This window comes from Pan paniscus, chromosome 19 (assembly GCF_029289425.2).
Source record: "Pan paniscus chromosome 19, NHGRI_mPanPan1-v2.0_pri, whole genome shotgun sequence".
Lineage (NCBI taxonomy): Eukaryota > Metazoa > Chordata > Mammalia > Primates > Hominidae > Pan > Pan paniscus.
Window position 1 is genome coordinate 61030148 of NC_073268.2, and position 21162 is coordinate 61051309.

The 21162-nt window shown below is 39.7% G+C and overlaps 1 protein-coding gene and 1 long non-coding RNA gene across 2 annotated transcripts in view; one reads left to right on the plus strand and one right to left on the minus strand.

Moving 5' to 3' along the window:
• MYOCD (myocardin) overlaps nucleotides 1-21162 on the minus strand; it is a 100207-nt gene that overhangs the window by 47480 nt on the left and 31565 nt on the right. The window contains exons 2-4 of the mRNA XM_003829385.4: nucleotides 13518-13583; nucleotides 3135-3190; nucleotides 1307-1382 (exon numbers count right to left, since the gene is read on the minus strand). Coding sequence (XP_003829433.1) covers nucleotides 1307-1382; nucleotides 3135-3190; nucleotides 13518-13583 — 198 coding nt within the window. The remainder of the gene's footprint in view (nucleotides 1-1306; nucleotides 1383-3134; nucleotides 3191-13517; nucleotides 13584-21162) is intronic.
• The window catches only part of LOC130540935 (uncharacterized), a 34180-nt gene continuing 25593 nt past the window's right edge, over nucleotides 12576-21162 (plus strand). The window contains exons 1-2 of the long non-coding RNA XR_008954968.2: nucleotides 12576-13338; nucleotides 13728-13777. This is a non-coding gene — a long non-coding RNA (uncharacterized LOC130540935). The remainder of the gene's footprint in view (nucleotides 13339-13727; nucleotides 13778-21162) is intronic.

Genomic DNA, 21162 nt, shown 5'->3' on the forward strand with positions numbered 1-21162 from the left:
TGGCATCCTTTGGCTGCCTCACGCAGATCAAAGCCTCCCATCCCACACAGCCTTCCCTTGAGCTCAGCATTGGCCTCTTTCTTTTCCCTACCCTGAAAACAGTTCTCCATCTTAAAATATCCCACCTACTTTAGGGTTGAAAAAGGGTCAGTCTTGGAAAGCCAGAATAAATAACAAATGATGTCAATCAAAGAACCAAGGTTCACAATTTCCAGGATATATTTCAGAGTCTTTCATGCGCTTTAAAGCTAGTGTTCAGTCTTGGAAGGAAATCCACATTCTAGAGAAATAGCATGCAGGCCTTGTGCAGGCTGTTCCCTCAGACTGCAACCCCCTTCCATCTTTTTCTACCTGGCTCAGCCCTCACGTTCCAGCCCATTTCCTCACTCCTCCCCTGTCCATTCTGATTCTGATGGCTCTTTTCTTTGATCCTCTTCCATACACCCACCACACCAGGCATTTCTTTTCTTTTCATGCTGGATTGTAAATGTGATTCTCATGTCCTCTGTTATACTGTGAGACCCTCTGAGGGCACAAACCTGTGTCTTATTCATCGTTGAACCCACTGGCCTGGCAGAGCAGCCAACTCCTAGCAGACACCCAATACTGTGTGTCTTCAAGGAACAAATATCTCATAGGTAACTGTCAAATTAGGGGTTGGACCTCTTTTAGGGTGGGCACCAATGGTCTCGGGGATTCTGTCTCAGGGAAGGCAACTTATGAGGCGGGAGTAGAAGCCGCTCCTCCTGCATGCAGATGTCAGAATATGGGGACCAGTTAGTTGTTTGTTTGCCTTGTCTCACGTACCCCAGCACAGAGGTGGCACCCTAAGGCAGAACTAGGCCTACTTTGATCAGCACTAATTTCCTCAGATTGTATTCCCTGCACACCAGAAGGTAAAGGCATCAGCAAAGGACCATCAATTACCTGGAGAATACAGAGGTAGCAAGGGAACTGTGATCCTCTTCCAAAGTGAGTGATGATCCAGATTAGTAATAATTGTCAGCACATGTTGGACATGTTCCATACACTCCTAGAAGTTATGTGATTTGCCCAGGCCTTAGAGTTAGGAGATCGCACAGCTGAGATTAGAGCCCAAGTCTCTAACCCGCTTAACCATTTTATGGCTTCCCAACTTGGTTATCTACGTGGCCTAGAAGGCTTAGATGATTACTTGAAACTACCGCTTTGTAACGGCAAGGGAGATTTTTAAGAGGGCTTAGCAACTGTACAGAGACAAGTAACTCTGGGAAAATGGCCCACCATTCTGCAGCATCTCTTGGTGTCTGATTTCTTGCAGCCTTACCTTGGAGTATGTGCATATTAACAAAGTCGGCACTGTTGCACCTGTTTCTGGCTTTGCGCTTCAGGGAATTTTTAGCCTGTAGAACCCAAACAAGAGAAATCACCTAGTTTTACCTTTTAAAAAACTCAATTTATCTCACAGGAGAAAATAACCTTTTAAAATAATAAATGAAACATGAAAATATTCTTGGTGTCCCACATTTTGATGAAGGAACATTTACAAAGACCCCTCGAGTAATTTTTAGATGGGAAAATAAGAAGGTAAAGGGCTTGGGTCCACATCAGGGCTACAAACCTAAAGCTTTTTCAGGGACAGGCAGGTTGGTACATGTTAATAACATGTCACTATAACAGAACACGAGGCTGTTTGTATTATAATGAATCTTATTCCATTGCCTTTTTTTTTTTTTTTTTTTTTGAGACAGGGTCTCTGTCATCCAGGCTGGAATGCAGTGGCACAATCAAAGCTCACTGCAGCCTTGACCTCCTGGGCACAAGTGATCCTCCTGCCTTAGTCCCATGAGTAGCTGGGACCACAGGCATGCATCACCAAACCCAGCTAATTTTTTTCTTTAATTTTTAATTTTTAGTAGAGACAGGGTTTCACCATGTTTCCTAGGCTGGTCTTGAACTCCTGGACTCAAGCAATCTGCCCACCTCAGCCTCCCAAAATACTGGGACAGCCGTGAGCCACAGCACCCAGCCTCCATTTCCTCTGAAAACAGTCACAAAATTAACCAAGACCAGAGTTAAAACATTGCCTAAATCCATCTAATATAACATGACAACGTATGCCTCTTTCCCGTTATTCGCTTGACTTCTCTTTTAGGACATGTGAAAATGTAAAGCCTACAGATTCAGACCCACCAGGAACTGGACGGGCATGAAGAGATGGGTTATTTACCCAGTCTCATTACCTTCTTGATGGGGCTGTCAGTAGGGCTGTTACAGGCTGTGGGAGGGCCAACACTGGACCCCAGGTTTCTGATGTCTAGTTCTGGGTTTTTATCTCACTATAGTGGATCTCCCAGTGGCCCCCAGAGAGGGGTCTGGGAATCACTCCAGTTCTGATAAGAGTCTGCTGTTCTTTGTTATTCTCCAGGTAGTAGGAATCACAGCCACTTGTGAGCTACTTTGAAGAGTTGCAGATCCCTCCTCTTCCTCTCTACCCATAGACAAGCTGCAAGGCTAGTACTCTCAGGTAAGGAAATACCAGCAGGCAGATACTCTCTTTGCCTTTCCTTCTCACTCAAAGTGTTGATACTTGCTAAATAGTATTTATTAATATATTATTGACAAATTCAAGTTGCAGAGATTTGTTATGAAGGTACAGAATATATGCCAAATCTCACCCTCAAATGTTACAAAAAGAGAAGGGAAAAAAGCAAAATAACCTTTTGCCTTTAAGTAGCTACAAATGAGTTCTGTATGCATAAACCATGCCTTACCCTTGAATTGGATTTTTTAAAATCTGATTGTTGTTAAGAAATGACAGTAATAACAGGTAAGGCAGCTTGAAAGCCGGCTCCACTTCCTTCTCTAAAGTGTTTTTGACTCTAGTGCATCCCTACTATAATTTCTTCCAACATTAGAAAAATTGGGGACATTTTTTAAAAAAGCTAAAAAATAGGAGTTTCAAAGCTAATATAGTTGATCCTATTTCTATAGTTACCGGTTAATAGGAGTAAGATTCCACATGATATGAGGGCAGGGGACTGGCAAATTGATTGTGTTTGTTGTAGGAATTCTACACGCATCCACCAAGGGTTAGCATTCAGAGATTCATAACCTATAGTCTAAGCTTGGGTCAAGAAATTTGCAAAAATTACCTTGTCACTATCCAAATGTTTTCTTTGCTCATGGAATTCAGCTGGACGTTTCAGTGCTGAAACAGAAACACAAAAACGTGAGTGGAGGCTGGGTTAAGGGCATTGGTCTGTATCGCAGAGTATGCTGGTGTGCTTGCTGAGCTATGCACAGTAGGGAGGTGATTGCCTTTATTAGGCCACAAGCAATGAGAGAGGACAGGCCTAGAGGACACCAGCGGCCCTGAAGCCATAGGAGACAGAGGAAGTGGAATCGAAGCCTCAAACAGGGGGAGTAGCAGAGGCAGGATGTGCAACAAGAAGAGAAGTGATGGAGGCAGGGCATTCCAAGTTCCGGAGGAAATAGAAGGGGTGGTGGAAAACTGAAAACAGAAATAACGCTCTGGTTTGAGGGAGAGGTGTAGACTTGGGTAACTACCACCCTCTTTGACTTTGCTCTGCCCTAGAGTGCAAAAGGCTCGGGGGATGACTGTGGTCTGTGTCTGTGGGGTGGGGTGGTGCTTTGGAGGAAGGGACTGTACTCTGGATAAAGTGTGTGGCTGGTAGGTCAGGAACATGCAACCAAGGGTGTTGAGTGAGAAGCAGAGAATCAAACTTTGAGGGCTGGAAGGAACCTTGGAGACAGGGAAGTTAACTCCAACCGTGAACAGAATGGGGAAACTGAGGTCCACAGAAATTGACTGACTTGCCCAGGATCAGTTAGGGCTAGGAGCATAGGTCCTGTGACAACTCTAACCTCTTTCAAGATGTGATATGTAAAATATTAACAACCAGTAGACACAGGCACTGGTCAGTCATACAGAACACACAGCAGCCGTGAACAACCTGGACGGAATGCCAGCCTTCACTCTCTTCCCATGACCTCCTCCTCATCACCCTTTATAGCACCTCTTATGGGGATTTAATAAACTCCTTTGAGCAAAGAAGTAGAACATCATTTTGCAAAATTCTACATTTTGCCTTGATTTTCCTAATCTAGAACAATCTCAATCAGGAGCCACAAATAATCACTTTTCATGATTAGTGATGAGGTTGATTAGCAGTTACAGACTTGCATTGATTTTTTTTCCCCTGAATTGTATGTCTGGACAACTTGAGGAATCACATGATCCAGAGTTCCAATGTTACTAGAACAGTGGTCTACTGTAAGCTGCAGGTGATGAAATATTCTTCCAAATCTTGGCCAGCACAAAAATTAGGTTTCTGACCAGATCGGGGTGTGTGTGTGTGTGTGTGTGTGTGTGTGCACGTGCCTCATTCAACCCTTAAGACCATGCTGAATCTGAACATAGTTTTCAGCAGGGTTTGCTGGAGATCAAGCAGACATAGTTGTAGTCATGACGGCTACCATAATGGTAGTTGGCCATAGTATCCTCTTTAAGGATGCTGCTTGGGGGGTTAATAGGTCACGCTCTCTATAAATCTCCCTGTTCACCCTAACATTAACAATGTTGGCTGAAGGAACATGCAGAATTGCCCCATCTGGCTTCCTTGTGCCAAAAATAGTTGACAGGCATCCTTCTCACTTTGACCAAAGATTAAGAGACTTCCCTTCTTATAGAAAAAAAAATGAACATGCTTCTTGAATACCATTGATCTAGAAACTGTTTTTCAGTTATCTTTGCTTTCTGCTTTTTACTCTTAAAATGAGCTTCTCTGCAAAACCTCCCTTTTTAGATGACCCTTTTCTCCCATTTCTCCCAACTCAGTGATTCTGAGAAATTAACGTGCAGCTGTCCTGTGTTGCGCATGCATTTTCTTTGAGTTGGGTCTGGTCATCATCCTTAATAAGGCTTGCCTTTTCCTGTGTTTGATCGCAGGTGGAATTTATGTCGAGGGAGTTCTGCAAAGCAACTCCCTTTCCCCCTAAGCAACCAGATTATGATACAAAGTCTGCTTGAAGTCCAGCGGGCCATTGTGGATCTACACAATCTGTATCAATACCTCTGTCCTATCTCCTGGTAATCATTTAGTTAGGTATTGTATATTAGTGTAGTTTAATTACTTACATAACCCAGAAAATGAATGGATCTTCGTGTGGCCTTATTAAGTGGTTAAAAAGAATAACATGCCCTTTTCCTCTAGAAACTCCCTGAAAGGAATAGCATGAATAGATCTTGGGATATCGCTGACATTCCAGACACAATTGGTTTTAACTGGGCTTGGGGTTTAGGAGGAATTTAATGGGTTCTCATGTCTCTGAGGCTGTTCAATTCTTATTAGCAAAGCTTATTAATTGTTCTAAGAAACACTGTATTTCCTGTATCTCAGCTTCGTAGAACTACAATTCATCACTTCTTGGTGTTAATAACTCCCCTGTGAGATGATTCACACGGTCCAGTTCTCTGATGCCAGGAGCACAAAGGTCTTCTGGAACCTTCTGCCACAGGGTGGAAGAAACTATCTCCATTTAGCAAGCACTTGGGAAGAAAGCCAGAGAGGTTCACATGCTGCATTTTACCACATGCTCTTCTCCTCAGAGGTTAAGGGGTGTTATATGGGCCACTGGCTTGAGGTCACACCATGGAAAACTATCCTGCCATGGGCCTGGGGTTGAGGTTTGCTTTCTCAGTGACTTCAGAGACCGTGGGTTTTAGCCACCTCCCATGAAGGCCAACAAAAGCAATGGTGCCCCCCACCTCTCAGTTGGGTTTTTGGAAAATACACAAAAAACCACTTCTGCTGCCAGCCTGGGGAGTATCAAATGGCAACATTTTGTATTTAAAGAACTTTGACTTTTAAGATTGAAAAGGAATTTGGATTCTAAATTTTTAAAAAAGTCCATGTGATTTTGAATTAAAATACTGTTGTAAATTCAATCAGCCACACATCTAACTCATTCTCCCTGGAGGAAGATTAATGGCTCCTCACAAGGGAATTTGTGTTCTTGCCTCAGAGTTTTGTTGTGGGCTATTCCTATTTCTGTCCCCAAAGCTATCGCTAATTTGGGTCAGCTGAGCATATAAACATTTGCTGACTTAGAACTTAGAAAAAAGATCCCAAGATAAGAACAGTCTTCCTGCAGTCCTCTGCTCTCCACTGTAACCTCGTGCCTCCAGCAGGATCCCAGAAAAAGGAGAAAACAGGTCGTGGAACCACAGAGAACTCATTGAAGGCAGGGGCCTCACTCCTCAGCACAGGGTAGGGTCCCTGGAGTTGGGCAACTCCAGCAACAGAAGCAGGGGCTGTACCTGGTGTTGGGCTGTGCCTGGTGCAGACCCTGACTTCTCTTAATGGGACCATTCAGCTGCAGGCTTGGAGCAATACCAGATCCATTGCTACTAAGAGGACCAAGAGGAAGAATTAAAGAACCAGAGACTTGGGGCAGCAACGAGTGCAGCGTTCTCTAAGTGCAGCTTCCGGACCAGCATCTTCAGCAATTGGGAACATGTTAGAAATTCCAATTCTTGGCTGGGTGTGGTGGCTCACACCTGTAATGTCAGCACTTTGGGAGGCCGAGGCAGGTGGATCATGAGGTCAGGAGTTCAAGACCAGCCTGGCCAAGATGGTGAAACCCTGTCTCTTCTAAAAATACAAAAATTAGCTGGAACCCAGGCGGCAGAGGTTGCAGTGAGCCAAGATCGCGCCACTGCACTCCAGCCTGGGCGACAGAGTGAGACTCTGTCTCAAAAAAAAAAAAAAAGAAAAAGAAAAAAGAAATCCCAATTCCTGGGCCCCAACCCAGCCCCACAGAATCAGAAACTCTCAGTAGAACCCAGGAATCTTTGTTTTAACAAGCCTTCTGGGTGATTCTGATGCAAAAGCTTCAGAACCGCTGTGATGGGATTTCTAAGTCCAGTGGATCTTGATCTAGGGGTGTTGGGAACTTAGGACTTCAAAAATGGAGCAATGAATCACCAGGACTGATTTTCAGCATTTCAAGAAGCTGAAGAGAAAGAGTATGTCTGTCCAGAGAAAGGCTGCTTGGACTAACAAAGCTGTCACTTTTCACTGCTCCTGCCTGGAATCATAGCAACTTGGTTTAGTTACGGTTGTTCTCATCAACAAGCACTAGCTGGTAAATTTATATACCATTAATTAGAAAATTAACTCAAAAACATAAAATTAACTATTTAAAAGATGCATGGATTAATAATTAATGCATGTAGGATTCTTTAGGTGGACAGGGAAGACAATACGATTTTAAACATAAGACCTATGGCAGTGATGGGTAGAATTAAAGAAGTCCTGGGTAACTAAATATTTGGGAACCATCCATTTGAGCTCTGTTCTTGCTCTGCCATCTACTTATGGTATAACCTTGAGTAAGCCTGAGAGGTTTCCTGTGCTCTCAGTTTCCCACTTATAAAAATGGGCCTATTCATGTTTGTCTTCTCTCTGTCTTGGTTTTAAAGACAAATTGGGTCATGAGAATTTTTTTTTTATATATAATGATAATGCTTTGGAGATTATATTTTCTTTTATGCTTGGACATAAATTGCTAGTTCAGTACTCCAATGATAGTCTTAAGGGTCTGTTACCCCAATAATAGTCTTAACAGTCTGAAAACAGTGCATTTTCCCAATGTAGCTTTCTAATGTTCAAGACCTGGCTAGCATACTTGGAGAATTTGATTGCAACATCTGTGAACACTTTGGAATTTCTCAGAAGGAGGGTACAAAGACAAATTCAAAGTGTGCCTGTAATTACTAGTTTTCTAGTTTCTAAGAGCAGGGAAATGGAAAATTGAAGGAGAGATGGGGGAAAAGAAGGAAGGTCAGATTTTTGACCCAAATGGGATTGACATGAAAATCCAGGGCACCTTTTTCTATCTCTGAATTTGAGATGTTAGAAAGAAGGGAAGAGGCAGACAGATTAATTCCCTTGCGCCGTGTACTGCTCAGACAGCCGACAGTGTGTGGTAGGGTGCTGTGGGGGAAAAGCCAAGTCAAATGAATGCACTGAGAAAAGGAAGAGAGACTTTGTCCAGTCAACTTCTCAAAACTATCGTGAAGCTGCATGTGATATGGGTGCGGGAATTGCCCCGGTCATTCTTCTTGCTATTCAGAAGTACCACAAAATTCAGGAATTTACCAAGGTTTTGCAGTAAGTATGTGGCTGCTGTAGCTTGGATTAGTCTGCAAAAAAAATAAAGGCAGCACCATTCATAGACAGCTCATTGTATCTTTAAATTCATTTACATTGATCAGATCATGAAACCAAGCTGCCCAGACATTTCATTCTGGCCAGCAGGGGCTTTCTCTGAGACTCTGTGGACACGTAGCAGCCTCTCTGGGCCCCGTGTCCTCTCAAATCCACTTTAGATCTCTAATCTCATCTTCTGTATTCCAGGAGAATAAATTAAACCTTCTTTCATCTCTCCCCTGGGTTAAACATCATAGATTCACTTTAGTAGCAGAGGGAGAGGGAGAGGAAAAAGTCATCTTTCCTTCAATCTTCCTGGATAGCCATTCCCATGTAGTGGTGTGAAGTTGTCCAAAATCATTAAATGGGATGATTAAATGGGGGTGGTTTGGGGCCCCTCCTAGACTGGAAGCGCTTTGAAACAGAAGTTGAGTCTGACTTCTCTGTGTGTGTTCCCCAGAGCCTTTCTCACAGCAGAGGATTAATAAAGATTTACTGACATGCTCTATGACCAGTTTATTGAGTCTGATTTACATGGCTGGTCATCTTTCCACACTAAGTCTTCTGAAGCGGTTGGAATAAAATGGTGTTATTTAAAATTTTACCCAGGAGAGTGATACCCAGGGAGAAGAATTGCAGGAGAGAAAATCTGCATAAGAAATGATGAACAGGCCCAATAGGTCTAGGGAAGGAGGTGGACTCTCTGTCCTAATGCCACGAGAATGTAGAGAACCTTGATGTCCTCTTGCAACCTTGAGCCCAAAAGGGTGGGATAGTGAAGCCATTTCCTATGAATCCTGGTTAATGATGGCAAAGTAGGCAATTTGAAATCTCCATATTGAGATTTAGAGGTGAGATTTTGGAGATAAATCTAAACAATAAGTCCTTTAAGTAATATTTCTAAGTTAACTTTGAGAGACTATTTTATTAAGGTTTCATGCCGATTTTGAAAATGTGAATTTCACATCTGCCATTGTAAATGCACCTGGTCTGAGAACCCTTAAGTTGTTCCAGTGATTCTGTGTTGGCCTCAGAACCCTGCCTGTCTTGACTAAAAGTCAAGAGATGGTGCCTTTAAATTCATTCAAAGCACGTAAAGAGGGAAATTAGCCTAAACTCATAATGCCCACACATAAGAACAAAGTGAATGTTTAAGAGAAGTGATTCATGGGGATTATAAAAAACAATTTGTTGCTGGTTGCTAACCACTGTTTATTACTCAGCAGCAACCTCAAAACCTGCAGAATGCATGCCCAGGAAAAGGGAAGGAAGAAAATTTCAATCCATTTGGATTAGTTTCACTAGAATTACACATGATTCACCTCATTAGAGTCAAGCGGGGAGGAGCCTCATAATTTAATTATCAATTTGGAATGCAATTGAAGGGAGAATTGCCATACAGCTAAGTCAGTGAAACCTTTCATTCAATGCTCATCATGGCGAAGCATAGATTATGATGTAGAATCTGAAGCCACTGCATTTAAATCATTGTTTTATCTTTGGCATTTTCGCACGATACACTTTTTAAATTTTCTAAGTTCTAACTGAATTTTTTGGCCATAAAATGCCTTATGATAGCAATATAAGTGTTTTTAAAGGCCAAGCAATTCATTTTGAACGTTTGAAAAAAGGAGCCTAGGCGGGGATCAGGAGACACAGGTTCTGGCCTCAGCTCCTCCACAATAGGAAGGGGTTGCATGTTATCCAGTGGATAAGCCCTGAAGATTTAACCTAATGTAAAACTCAAGACTAACTGGTGGCAGGTGCTTCTGTCGACCAGTTAAAAATAGTATTGCTGGCCAGGCGCGGTGGCTCACGCCTGTAATCCCAGCACTTTGGGAACCCGAGGTGGGTGGATCACGAAGTCAGGAGTTCGAGACCATCCTGGCCAACATGGTGAAACCCGTCTCTACTAAAAATACAAAAAATTAGCCAGGCATGGTGGCACGTGCCTGTAGTCCCAGCTACTCGGAGGCTGAGGCAGGAGAATGGCGTGAACCTGGGAGACGGAGGTTGCAGTGAGCCGAGATCACGCTACTGCACTCCAGCCTGGGCGACACAGTGAGACTCTGTCTCAAAAAAAAAAAAATAGTATTTCTATTTGATAAGGACAATTAACAGTTCACTTAGCCATCAACTTTGAGTTTTGACAATTTATGACATGTTTAGAAAGATTGCAACTATTTCAAATCTTATGAATAAAGCAAGATTTTATGAATAATTTTATCTGGCATGCATTTACATTCTCATCAATCAAACTGCAGAAAATGGGACCATATTAGATGTAGGCTTTGGGACATCTGAAAAACCTCTTAGGCCTCTTCAACCTCAGTTTCATGAACATTAAAGACAAACAGGGATTGGGATAGGTCAGGGGTTTTCAAACTCTATTCTGAAGAGAACCAGCACTGCAGAGAGAATTATCAGGGGGCTTCTGGAAGGGACAAGGAGAGGCCCAGTAAATGGGGCATAGATCCTTGACACTGCCTCAGCCAGTGCATATATATGTATATATGTATACACACACACACATATATATATAGTGCATAAGATGTAACAATTAAAAAATTAGAAAATCACAGAATTAGGTAGGCTCTGAGGATGATTAACTTTTCTTCCTTCCTCTTCCTTTCTCCTTTTCTTTTACTTTCTGTTTCAAAAAATTTAAATAATAGAATGAAAAAATAAAGTCTTCTTGTGTAAGGTAATGAGTTGCACACTGGATTATGCTTCTGTGTGCTTTTTTAATTTTTATTTACTTATTTATTTATTTATTTATTTTGAGATAGAGTCTCGCTCTGTTGCCCAGGCTGGAGTGCAGTGGCACGATCTCTGCTCACTGCAAGCTCCGCCTCCTGGGTTCACGCCATTCTCCTGCCTCAGCCTCCCAAGTAGCTGGGACTACAGGTGCCTGCCACCACACCTGGCTAATTTTTTCTTTTTTTTGTATTTTTAGTAGAGACGGGGTTTCTCCGTGTTAGCCACAATGGTCTCGATCTCCTGACCTCATGATCTGCCCACCTCTGCCTCCCAAAGTGCTGGGATTACAGGCTTGAGTCACCGTGCCCAGCCTGCTTCTGTGTGCTTTTTATCAGCTTTCCCCCTAATATCTTGACTCTCTCTGAGGGACCATCTTGCTTATTATTGTTGTCCCTAAAGTGCCTGGCACGGTCCCCTGTACATAGCCTGGTTTATAATAAAATTTGTTGAATTATATTGAATTGAAAATATCCTGAGGCCCTTGGTTCCTCTTTCCTTCTCCCAATTGTTTGCATTTAGACATGTTTCCTTAGGTGCCAGAGGAAACACACTGCTCTGCTGAAATGCATGTAGTTGCATGTTTAATATCTGATTGGACTGAAGAGGCTAACCATCAGCAGGTGAAGAGATGCATCCTATCTCTAGCTTCCTGAGAAGCGCTAAGTAGAAAAAGTCTGTACAGGCAGGGCCTGCAGTGTGCACCAGCCGTGACTTGGACACTTTTCCACAGCAGACTCTACACTCTTGGAAAGCCTGGTTGAAAGGAGGTAGCTGCAGATTGGGGAAAACCTTCATCATAGTGTGTGATTTTAAAATGCTTTATTATCTCATGACTTGTAGGATTTTTTTCTAGAAATTATCTTAATGATGCCATGGACTAATGATGCAGAATTTCTATTAAGTGGTATTTTGTTAATATGCATATTATTTGATTCTGGAATTCCTGGAGAACAAAATGTTATATTTCATTGGACTCTACTATACAAATGAACATTTGATTTATATAACTTACATGATAGGTATTATTTTACAATGTATGCTAGGGTTAATTACCATCTTCATTGGGTGTTTTTACTAATTTTCAGATTTAACCCCGTATCCCTCCAAAAATATTTATTCTCAGCCAAATGCCAGCTGCAAGACCCAGGCCCAGAGTATTTAAGCACATGAGTCAAACTTTAAATCAGATGCGTACAACTTGGGCTTACGGAAAGGTTGTGGGTCCATTTGCTCCATTTGCCTTTCCAGAATTAAAGAGAAAGAAACATCGGTGAAGGGATAGATTATCAGCTTTGAGTGAAATTGTCTTGACCTGATCTGACATCCGCAGACCTTTGGTTTCTTCCTGTCTTTAGCACCTCCAAAGAAAGGCTAAGATGAAACAGGCCACACATAGACTTGCTCCTTTGCTTCCTCAGCATAGTTGTCAACGTTGTTTAAACAGCCTTGAAATCACAGGGTGAGCTGTTTCTTTTGTACTTCACAAACCTCTAAAAGAGTTGTCCCACTTTAAGGTCACATACTGTTTACTATTGTAGAGCTTAGCCATGAACAAAGGATTACTTTTGAATTACAAAACAAGAGGCCTGAAAAATTCTTAGTTCTGTTCTGGCTCTGAAACAAAGACTAAACTTTCAATGTTTAGCCATGGGTCATAGCGCTTCAATATAACTAACTACACAACATTTTTTCTGACTAATGTAACTAACTACACTATATAGGGCTATACATAGGGCTTCAATACAACTAACTACACTACAGTTTTTCAAGGGCAAACTTCTGCTTGTTGTATACTGAACTCTGAAGTAACAGTCACAACAGCATTTTACAGACACCTGAATTTCTGCACAAGTCATTATAGATCTTGATTTTTAAATTTTGTTGGAGAGGAAGTTAGAATCTATGACCTAGAGCAGCTTTACCCATGACTTATTCATCCAGGGTACCCTTTTCTCTATTTCTACAGATAACCAAGAGTTAGCTTTCATTGCTGAATTGGTAGAAAATTTAAAATATATCTTCTAAAAGATACAATAATCCTTCTTCTTTTACCCAGTTCGTGGCCAGTAATTCAACATTATATCATTTATGCTAAAATGGTATTGCCACTCCACCTTCTAGAAAGGAAATACTTGACCAATATTCAATTACTTGTGGACTCCAATATCCCAAACAGAACTGAAATTCAGGAGGTGAGAAAAAGATGATGTAATTGATGCTTCTGGAAAGAATATTAATTATATCCAATTTTAAAAGTAGATGAGTCGGGGGTGCCCATAATGAATTGTGTTTACCCTGAGAACAAATCCACTACATTGGAATTTTAGGCATAGCCAGTATCATTAAAAGGAGCCCCTTGCAGGTGAGTAGGTAGCAGTCAGGGCAAAGCATCCAAGGTCTGGGATTTCTGCTGATACCAATGCTTTGAAGATCTTCGGAGACCAATGCATTGGCTTAAACTAAATGACCTCTGAGGCACTTTCCAGCTCCCAAATGGTGTGGCCCTATGTATATCAGTAATTAAGAGATGCAGGTACTCACGTGGTATTATGCCTTGGTTAGCCAGTTGTTCCTGGGTCCTTCTTTGTTGAAGTCTTAACTGTAAAACTTAGAAAAGGGAGTGTTAGTTTGTGAGTTGGGCTAAATATCATTACAATCATTATATTTTCATTACACATTCATAGATCGTCTCATTTTATTTCTAAAAGAGTTCTGTAAATTATTTGAAGTACATTTTAATTTCTGTTGTAGACACAGTGGAAGAAGAAAGAGAGAAGCTGAGAAGGTTACAAGGTTTTGCAGTAAGTCTGTCCCAAACTAGAATTAGAATACTTGTCTCCTCTTTGAAGTGATTGTTATTTTCGCAGTGCCATGCTCTCTCTCTACACTCTGTCATTTGCAAGATAAATATCATCTAATTCCACTTGGTTGGCAACGAGTGATATCAAAAGGGGAGACAGAGTCCCACCTAGGTTCACATCTCATCTCTACCCCCTTAATAGCTGTGTATCCCTAAGCAAGTTGCTTAACCTCTCTGACCCTCAGTTTCCTCATTTGTAAATAAAAACAATGCCTACCTGGTGGTGTTGCCATAAAGTTTGATAAAACAATGTATGCACATTGCTTAGCAGAATGTCTGGCACATGTAATGACATTTTGATAAGTGGTAGTATTATGAGAATCTGGAATTATCCTGGGAATTCAAAGAAGGACTATTGGAGTTGTACTTTTCTTAGAAAAATTAAAACACTGTAAAATTCTCAAAATTATACATTATAAATAAATATAAGTATGTTCCCAATATTATGTATCTATAACACAAATAGATTATACATATCATATACATGTAATAGTAAAAATTAAATAATATTGAATTATTAACTTCTGAGGGCAGTATTTATAATGTTCTCCTTCCCATTGCCCCTCTCCTCCAAACACATTCTATCTTTGGAAATTCAGACTCCTCCTCATGGATATTCCATTTTCTCTGTATACACTGACAAGAGAGAGCTTAAAGCTTGAATCCACTTGGATTAATCATCTGCTAAAATAAAAACCGTGTTTTCCAGAGGACTGCAACAGAACTTGGAGACTAGATAAGGCTCACAATGTCCAGAATACAATCTAAAATACTCTAACACAAAAAACTAGGAAAATGTGACCAATTCTAAATGGAAAAGACAATGAACAGATGCAAACCTCGAGATGAGTCAGATGTTGAAATTATCAGACAAATACTTTAAAATAGTTATTTCCAACTAGGTTCAATGAAGTAAAAGAAATGGACAAAAAATAGGAAATCTCAGCAGCAAAATAGAACACATAAAAAGAAACCAAGTAGAAACATTAAAACTTAACAATATAATATTTGGAATAAAAAATTACTGAATGGACTTAATAGAAGAATATCAAAGGAATGAGTCAGTAAACTTGAAGACAGATCAAACTGAAGAAGAGAGAGAAAAAAGATGAAAAAAAAAATGAGCAGAGCCTCAGGAACTAGTGTGACAATATCTAAAAGTCTAACATTAGCCTCAGGGATCCGTGTGACAATATCTAAAAGTCTAACGTTAGGGAATTAGAGTCCCAGAAGCAGAGCAGAGTCATAGAGCAAGTTTTAATTTAATTGAAGTGGAGCAGATTAATGTCACATAAAATAGATATCAAGTCACAGAGTATTGTCAGAGATAAAGAATGGAAATTTCATAATTATAAGAGGGAAGACATAGCAATTATAAATGGATATGCATTTAAGAACAGAACCTCAAAATACATGAAGCAAAAATGGACAGAATTAAAGGAATAAATAGACGATTTCAAAATCACAAAAACTTCCTGAAATTGGTGAAAAAAAAGTACAGATTCAAAAGGTTCAATAAACCCTACACCAAATATATTCACAGAAAACCACACTTAGATACATAATAATCCAATGGCTGAAGCTAAAGATAAAGAGAAAAATCTTAAAAACAGGTGGGGGAGACACAACATATTATATAAAGAAAAATGTTGATTTACATAGCCACAGAATTCTCTTCAGAAACAATGAAAGCTAGAAAATAAAAAACAAAAAGAGAAACAGATAAACACCCCGCCCCCCAATCTACCAACTCAGAATAGAAAATGACCTCTAGGAATGAAGGTGAAATAAAGATATTTTCAGGTAAAGAAAAAATAATATAATTTCTTACAAGAAATGCTTCAGTAAATTCTTCAGGCTCAAGGGAAATGATACCAGAAGATAACACAGATATTCAGGAATGAATAAAGAAAGTCAGAAATGGCAACTCTATTAATAAATATTAAAGATATTTATATTTCTTCTTAAACATATACAACTTTATAAGGAAAAATTATAACATTGTCTTGCGATGCTCTTAAGGCACATAGATGTAATACAGATTACAGTGATAACATAAAGGACTTCTTATGACTGCCAAATTTCTATACTTTACATGTAGTGGTATAATACTAACTATAGGTAGACTGTCACAGTTAATGATTATATTGTAACCAATAATAAAAACACAAAGGGTGTAACTAAAAAAACCCAATAAATTGAAACAATGCTAAAAATATCAAGTAATCCAAAGAAGGCAAGAGAGGGGGAATATAGGAACAAAAAGTATAGGAACAAAGAAAAAACAAGTAATATAATGGTAGATCCAAATCCAACCATGCCAATAATTACATCAAATTTTAATAGTTGAAATGCTCAAATAAAACAGAGTGTATCAGAAAGAATTTATAAAGGCCATATTCAATTATATGTTGTCTGCAAGAGACACACTTTATATATAAAGTGTCAGATTCGTTGAAAGTAAGTAGATGGAAAAAAGATATACCATACAGACAGCAAGCATAAGAAAGCTGAAATAACTATATTAATGCCACATAAAATAGACATCAAGTCTATTTTGTCAGAGATAAATAATGGAAATTTTATAATTATAAGTGGGAGAATTCATCAGGAAGACATAGCAATTATAAACGGATATGCATTTAAGAACAGAACCTCAAAATACATGAAACAAAAATGGACAGAATTAAAGGAATAAATAGACAATTTCAAAATGACAGTAGGAGATTTTAAGACTCCTCTCTCAACATTGGCTATAACTAGATTTAAAAAAAACACTAATGACATAGAGGATTTGAGCAATAATATCAAACATCTTGATATAATTAATATTTGTTTATCATACACCCAACAACTGCAGAATAAACGTTCTTTTCAGGTGTACATGGCACATTCACCAATATACACTAGGCCATAGAACAAGTTTTAATAAATTTGAAATAATTGCTCTCATATAGAGTATGTTTTCTGACCACATTGGAATTAATTATAACTCAAAAGCAATATACTATTAACAAAAATATTTGGCAATACATTTCTAGATAATTCATAGTCAAAACAAAATCATGAGAGTAATTAAAAATATTTTAAACTGAATAATAAAAAATATACAACATATTATAACTATTTCATATCATAATTTCCCATAACCCATATTACAACTTATGAGATACAGCTAAAGCAGTGATGAGAGGGAAACTTAAGAGTTTTAAATACTTATATTAGAAAAAGAGACAGATTAAATCAGTGACCTAAGATTCTACTGTAAGAAGATAAAAAAGAAGTATGCTCATAGTAAGGAGAAATAAGAAATAATAAAGATTAAAGCAGAAGTCTTTATAATAGAAAACAGACAAGTAGTAGAAAAAATTGACAATGCCAAAAGCTAGTTATTTGCAAAGATCAACAAAACTGTCAAACTCCTAACTAGACTTATTTTATTTTATTTTATTTTATTTATTTTGAGATGGAGTCTCACTCTGTCACCGAGGCTGGAGTGCAGTGGCACGATCTCGGCTCACTGCAACCTCCGCCTCCCAGGTTCAAGCGATTCTCCTGCCTCTTCCTCCTGAGTAGCTGGGATTACAAGCGTGCACCACCATGCCAGGCTAATTTTTGTATTTTTAGTAGAGACGAGGTTTTGCCATGTTGGTGAGGTTGGTCTAGAACTCCTAACCTCAAGTGATCCACCTGCCTTGGCCTCCCAAAGTGACTGATTATAAAGGTAGAGAATAAAATTTATCAATAACAGGACTAAAAAAATGTGTTATAACCATATATTCTAGACATTAAAGATAATGAGAAAATATAATTAACAAATTTGTGTTAATAAATTAAACAACTTAAAGTGGACACATTTCTTGAAAACTAAAGCTTACCAAAATTGATACCAAAAACACAGAAAATCTGAATAGCAATATGTTTATTAAATCATACATTGATTATTATAACCCCCCCACACACATACACACACATACAAAAATATTCAGGCCCCGGCAGTCTTACTGGTGAATTTCTATCCAGATGTGATAGGAACAAGTTGTTTTCCAAGTTTTCCATTAAATAACACATTTTATACATTATACCAATTATAAATAAGAATTCTCAATTATTTTATCTTTCAATATCATAGATCTTAATCAAATGAAGACAAAGTTTATAAAAATCTCCCATTGCCTCAAGCCTCTAATCCCAGCACTTTGGGAGGCCCAGGTGGGCGGATCACGAGGTCAGGAGATCAAGACCATTCTGGCCAAAATGGTGAAACCCCGTCTCTACTAAAAATACAAAAAAAATAGCTGGGTGTGGTGGGGGGCGCCTGTAGTCCCAGCTACTCGGGAGGCTGAGGCAGGAGAATGGCGTGAACCCGGGAGGCAGAGCTTGCAGTAAGCTGAGATCGCGCCACTGCACTCCAGCAGTCTGGGAAACAGAGTGAGACTCCATCTCAAAAAAAAAAAAAAAAAAAAAAAAATTCTCCCATTGCTAGAGTTAGCCAATTAGAAGACTCTTTCAGTTCTCTAGATATTAAGCCATTTTGACTTAGATTGAGCTGGACAAAGAAGTGGAAATGGAAACAAAAGACGAAAATATTAAAAACACTTTGAACAAAAAGAATTAGAAGAGTTTGGGGACATGAAGGAGGATAGAAATATATGCTTATTGACTGGTTGTGGTGGCTCACGCCTGTAATCCCAGCACTTTGGGAGGCCAAGGTGAGTGGATCACGAGGTCAGGAGTCCAAGACCAGCCTGGCCAACATGACAAAACCCCGTCTCTACTAAAAATACAAAAAATTAGCCAGGCCTTGTGGTGGGTGCCTGTAGTCCCAGCTACTCGGGAGGCTGAGGCAGGAGAATTGCTTGAACTGGGAGGCAGAGGTTGCAGTGAGCCGAGATTGTGCCATTGCACTCCAGCCTGGGTGACAAGAGCAAGACTCCATCTCAAAAAAAAAAAAAAAAAGGTAAAAAAAAAAAAAAGAAATATATATTACTATCTTTCAAGAGGTTGTTAGTCTGGGATCTTTGGATATGTTGCAAGAAATATAGCTACTTGATGTATGCAACTATATCTGCGTATATGCATTATTTTCTTGCATATGGGTCTGTAGCACACATTAGATTCCCAAAGAAAGCCAAGGCTTCCAAATTTAAGCTCCTTTAATTTAAAGCTTAAAGATTTAGGGTTCTGAAAACATGTATCAGAGTTATGTTATAATAAAGTTGACAGAGAACTCTGAAAAAACGATGAGCATAATTTTAGACAACCTGAATTTTTGTTGTCCTGGTAAATATGAAATAAGGTGCCTGATAAACAATTGAGATATAGGGCTGGAGAAAGGCTGAGAGGTTAGGGCTGGAACACTGATTTCGGGCATCATCTTTAAGTAAGTGGCCACAAAACATTTTAGCAGAATTTCTAAAAGAAGAGAAATATATGATCAAAGAAGGCTGGGCATGGTGGCTCATGCCTGTAATCCCAGCACTTTGAGAGGCCAAGGCGGGTGGATCACTTGAGGTCAGAGCTCAAGAGCAGCCTGGCCAAAATGGTGAAACCCCATCTCTACTAAAAATACAAAACTTAGCTGGGCATAGTGGTGCATGTCTGTGATCCCAGGTACTGGGGAGGCTGAGGCATGAGAATCACTTGAACCCAGGAAGCGGAGGTTGCAGTGAGCCAAGATTGGGCCACTGCACTCCAGCCTGGGCAACAAGCAAGACCCTGTCTCAAAATATATATATATATTATCAGAGGAGAGGAGAGATAAGACAAAAACAGAGAGAAAAATTCCATTACAAATAATGAAAGTATGACATTAAAGAGGGTCTGGGGCCGGGCGCGGTGGCTCATGCCTGTAATCCCAGCACTTTGGGAGGCCGAGGCGGGCAGATCATGAGGTCAGGAGATCGAGACCATCCTGGCTAACACGGTGAAACCCCGTCTTTCCTAAAAATACAAAAAATTGGCCGGGCGTGGTGGCGGGCGTCTGTAGTCCCAACTACTCGGGAGGCTGAGGCAGGAGAATGGCGTGAACCCGGGAGGCGGAGCTTGCAGTGAGCTGAGATCGCGCCACTGCACTCCAGCCTGGGCGACAGAGCCAGACTCTGTCTCACAAAAAAAAAAAAAAAAAAAAAAAAAAAAAAAAAAAAAGAGGGTCTGGTAGGAGACAAAATTTCCAAAATTTCTTTGCTTCTATATGGAGAAATCACTGGCCTACTTGACATCACTCATTTCCATGCTTCTTTTTTTGGTTTAATTGTTTGCAGATTTTTCAGTTATAAAGATTGAAGGCATTAATTCGTTACATTCGTTCAACCATTCATTACATATTAGACTGCCTACTATGTGAAAGCATTGCTTGCTGTTGGCATACAGTGGTGAATAGGAGAGTTACTATTCTCATGACCGTAACATGCTAGCTGGGGAGATAAACTCAATTTTCCCTGAATACAAAATAAATTCCTCTCCCTCTCACCTCAAGAACTTGGTCTTCAAGGGCCCTGTTAAATCACTGATGCTGTATGCAAAAATGTTGCTTGCATGTGTGTAAATCTGTATTTCTATGGACTGGCTTATGACTTTTATCAGATTTTCGGAAGTCTCTGAGACTTACAAAAGTTAAGAACCTTCAGTTCAGATCTAGACTAAACCATCTCACATCTTTCTTTTCTTATTTTTATTAGTGGGTTATCTCCTTGCAATACATGTTACGCAGCATTAGCAGATCAATTTCCGTAAACTCCCTTTTTATAAGATTACTTCGTATAGCATCTTGCGGTGGCTCCTTATGCTAGCCTTTGAGGTCTTTTCCTATATGCACATTATTCCCCACACAAACTCTCTTTTCCAGTTCAGCCTGCCCCTCCTGAGCCTAACCTATGCATTCACATTCTTTGCCTTTGATTATGATATCCCTGCATACGGAATTTGGTATATGGTTTGAGGCTAGGCTCTAACTCTAATTTATCCCAAATAGTTGGGAAACTATATATAACTGCCACTTATTAAAAAATTTCCTTTGCTTACTGATTTATAATGTCAACTTCTTCATTTACTTAAGTTCTAATATAAGCCACAATCTGTTTCTAGGTGCTAAGTTCTAATTCGTATTAATTTATACTTCCTATTTTTTTTTTTAGCAGCAAAAATACTAAATGTTTTCTGTTTCAAGATGGCAAACTGAGCAAACACCTGATTCCTATAAATAACAGAAATGGTAGTTTTAAAAATGTATACCTAGGCCGGGGGCAGTGGCTCAAGCCTGTAATTCCCAGCACTTTGGGAGGCCGAGATGAGGTCAGGAGATCGAGATCATCCTGGCTAACGTGA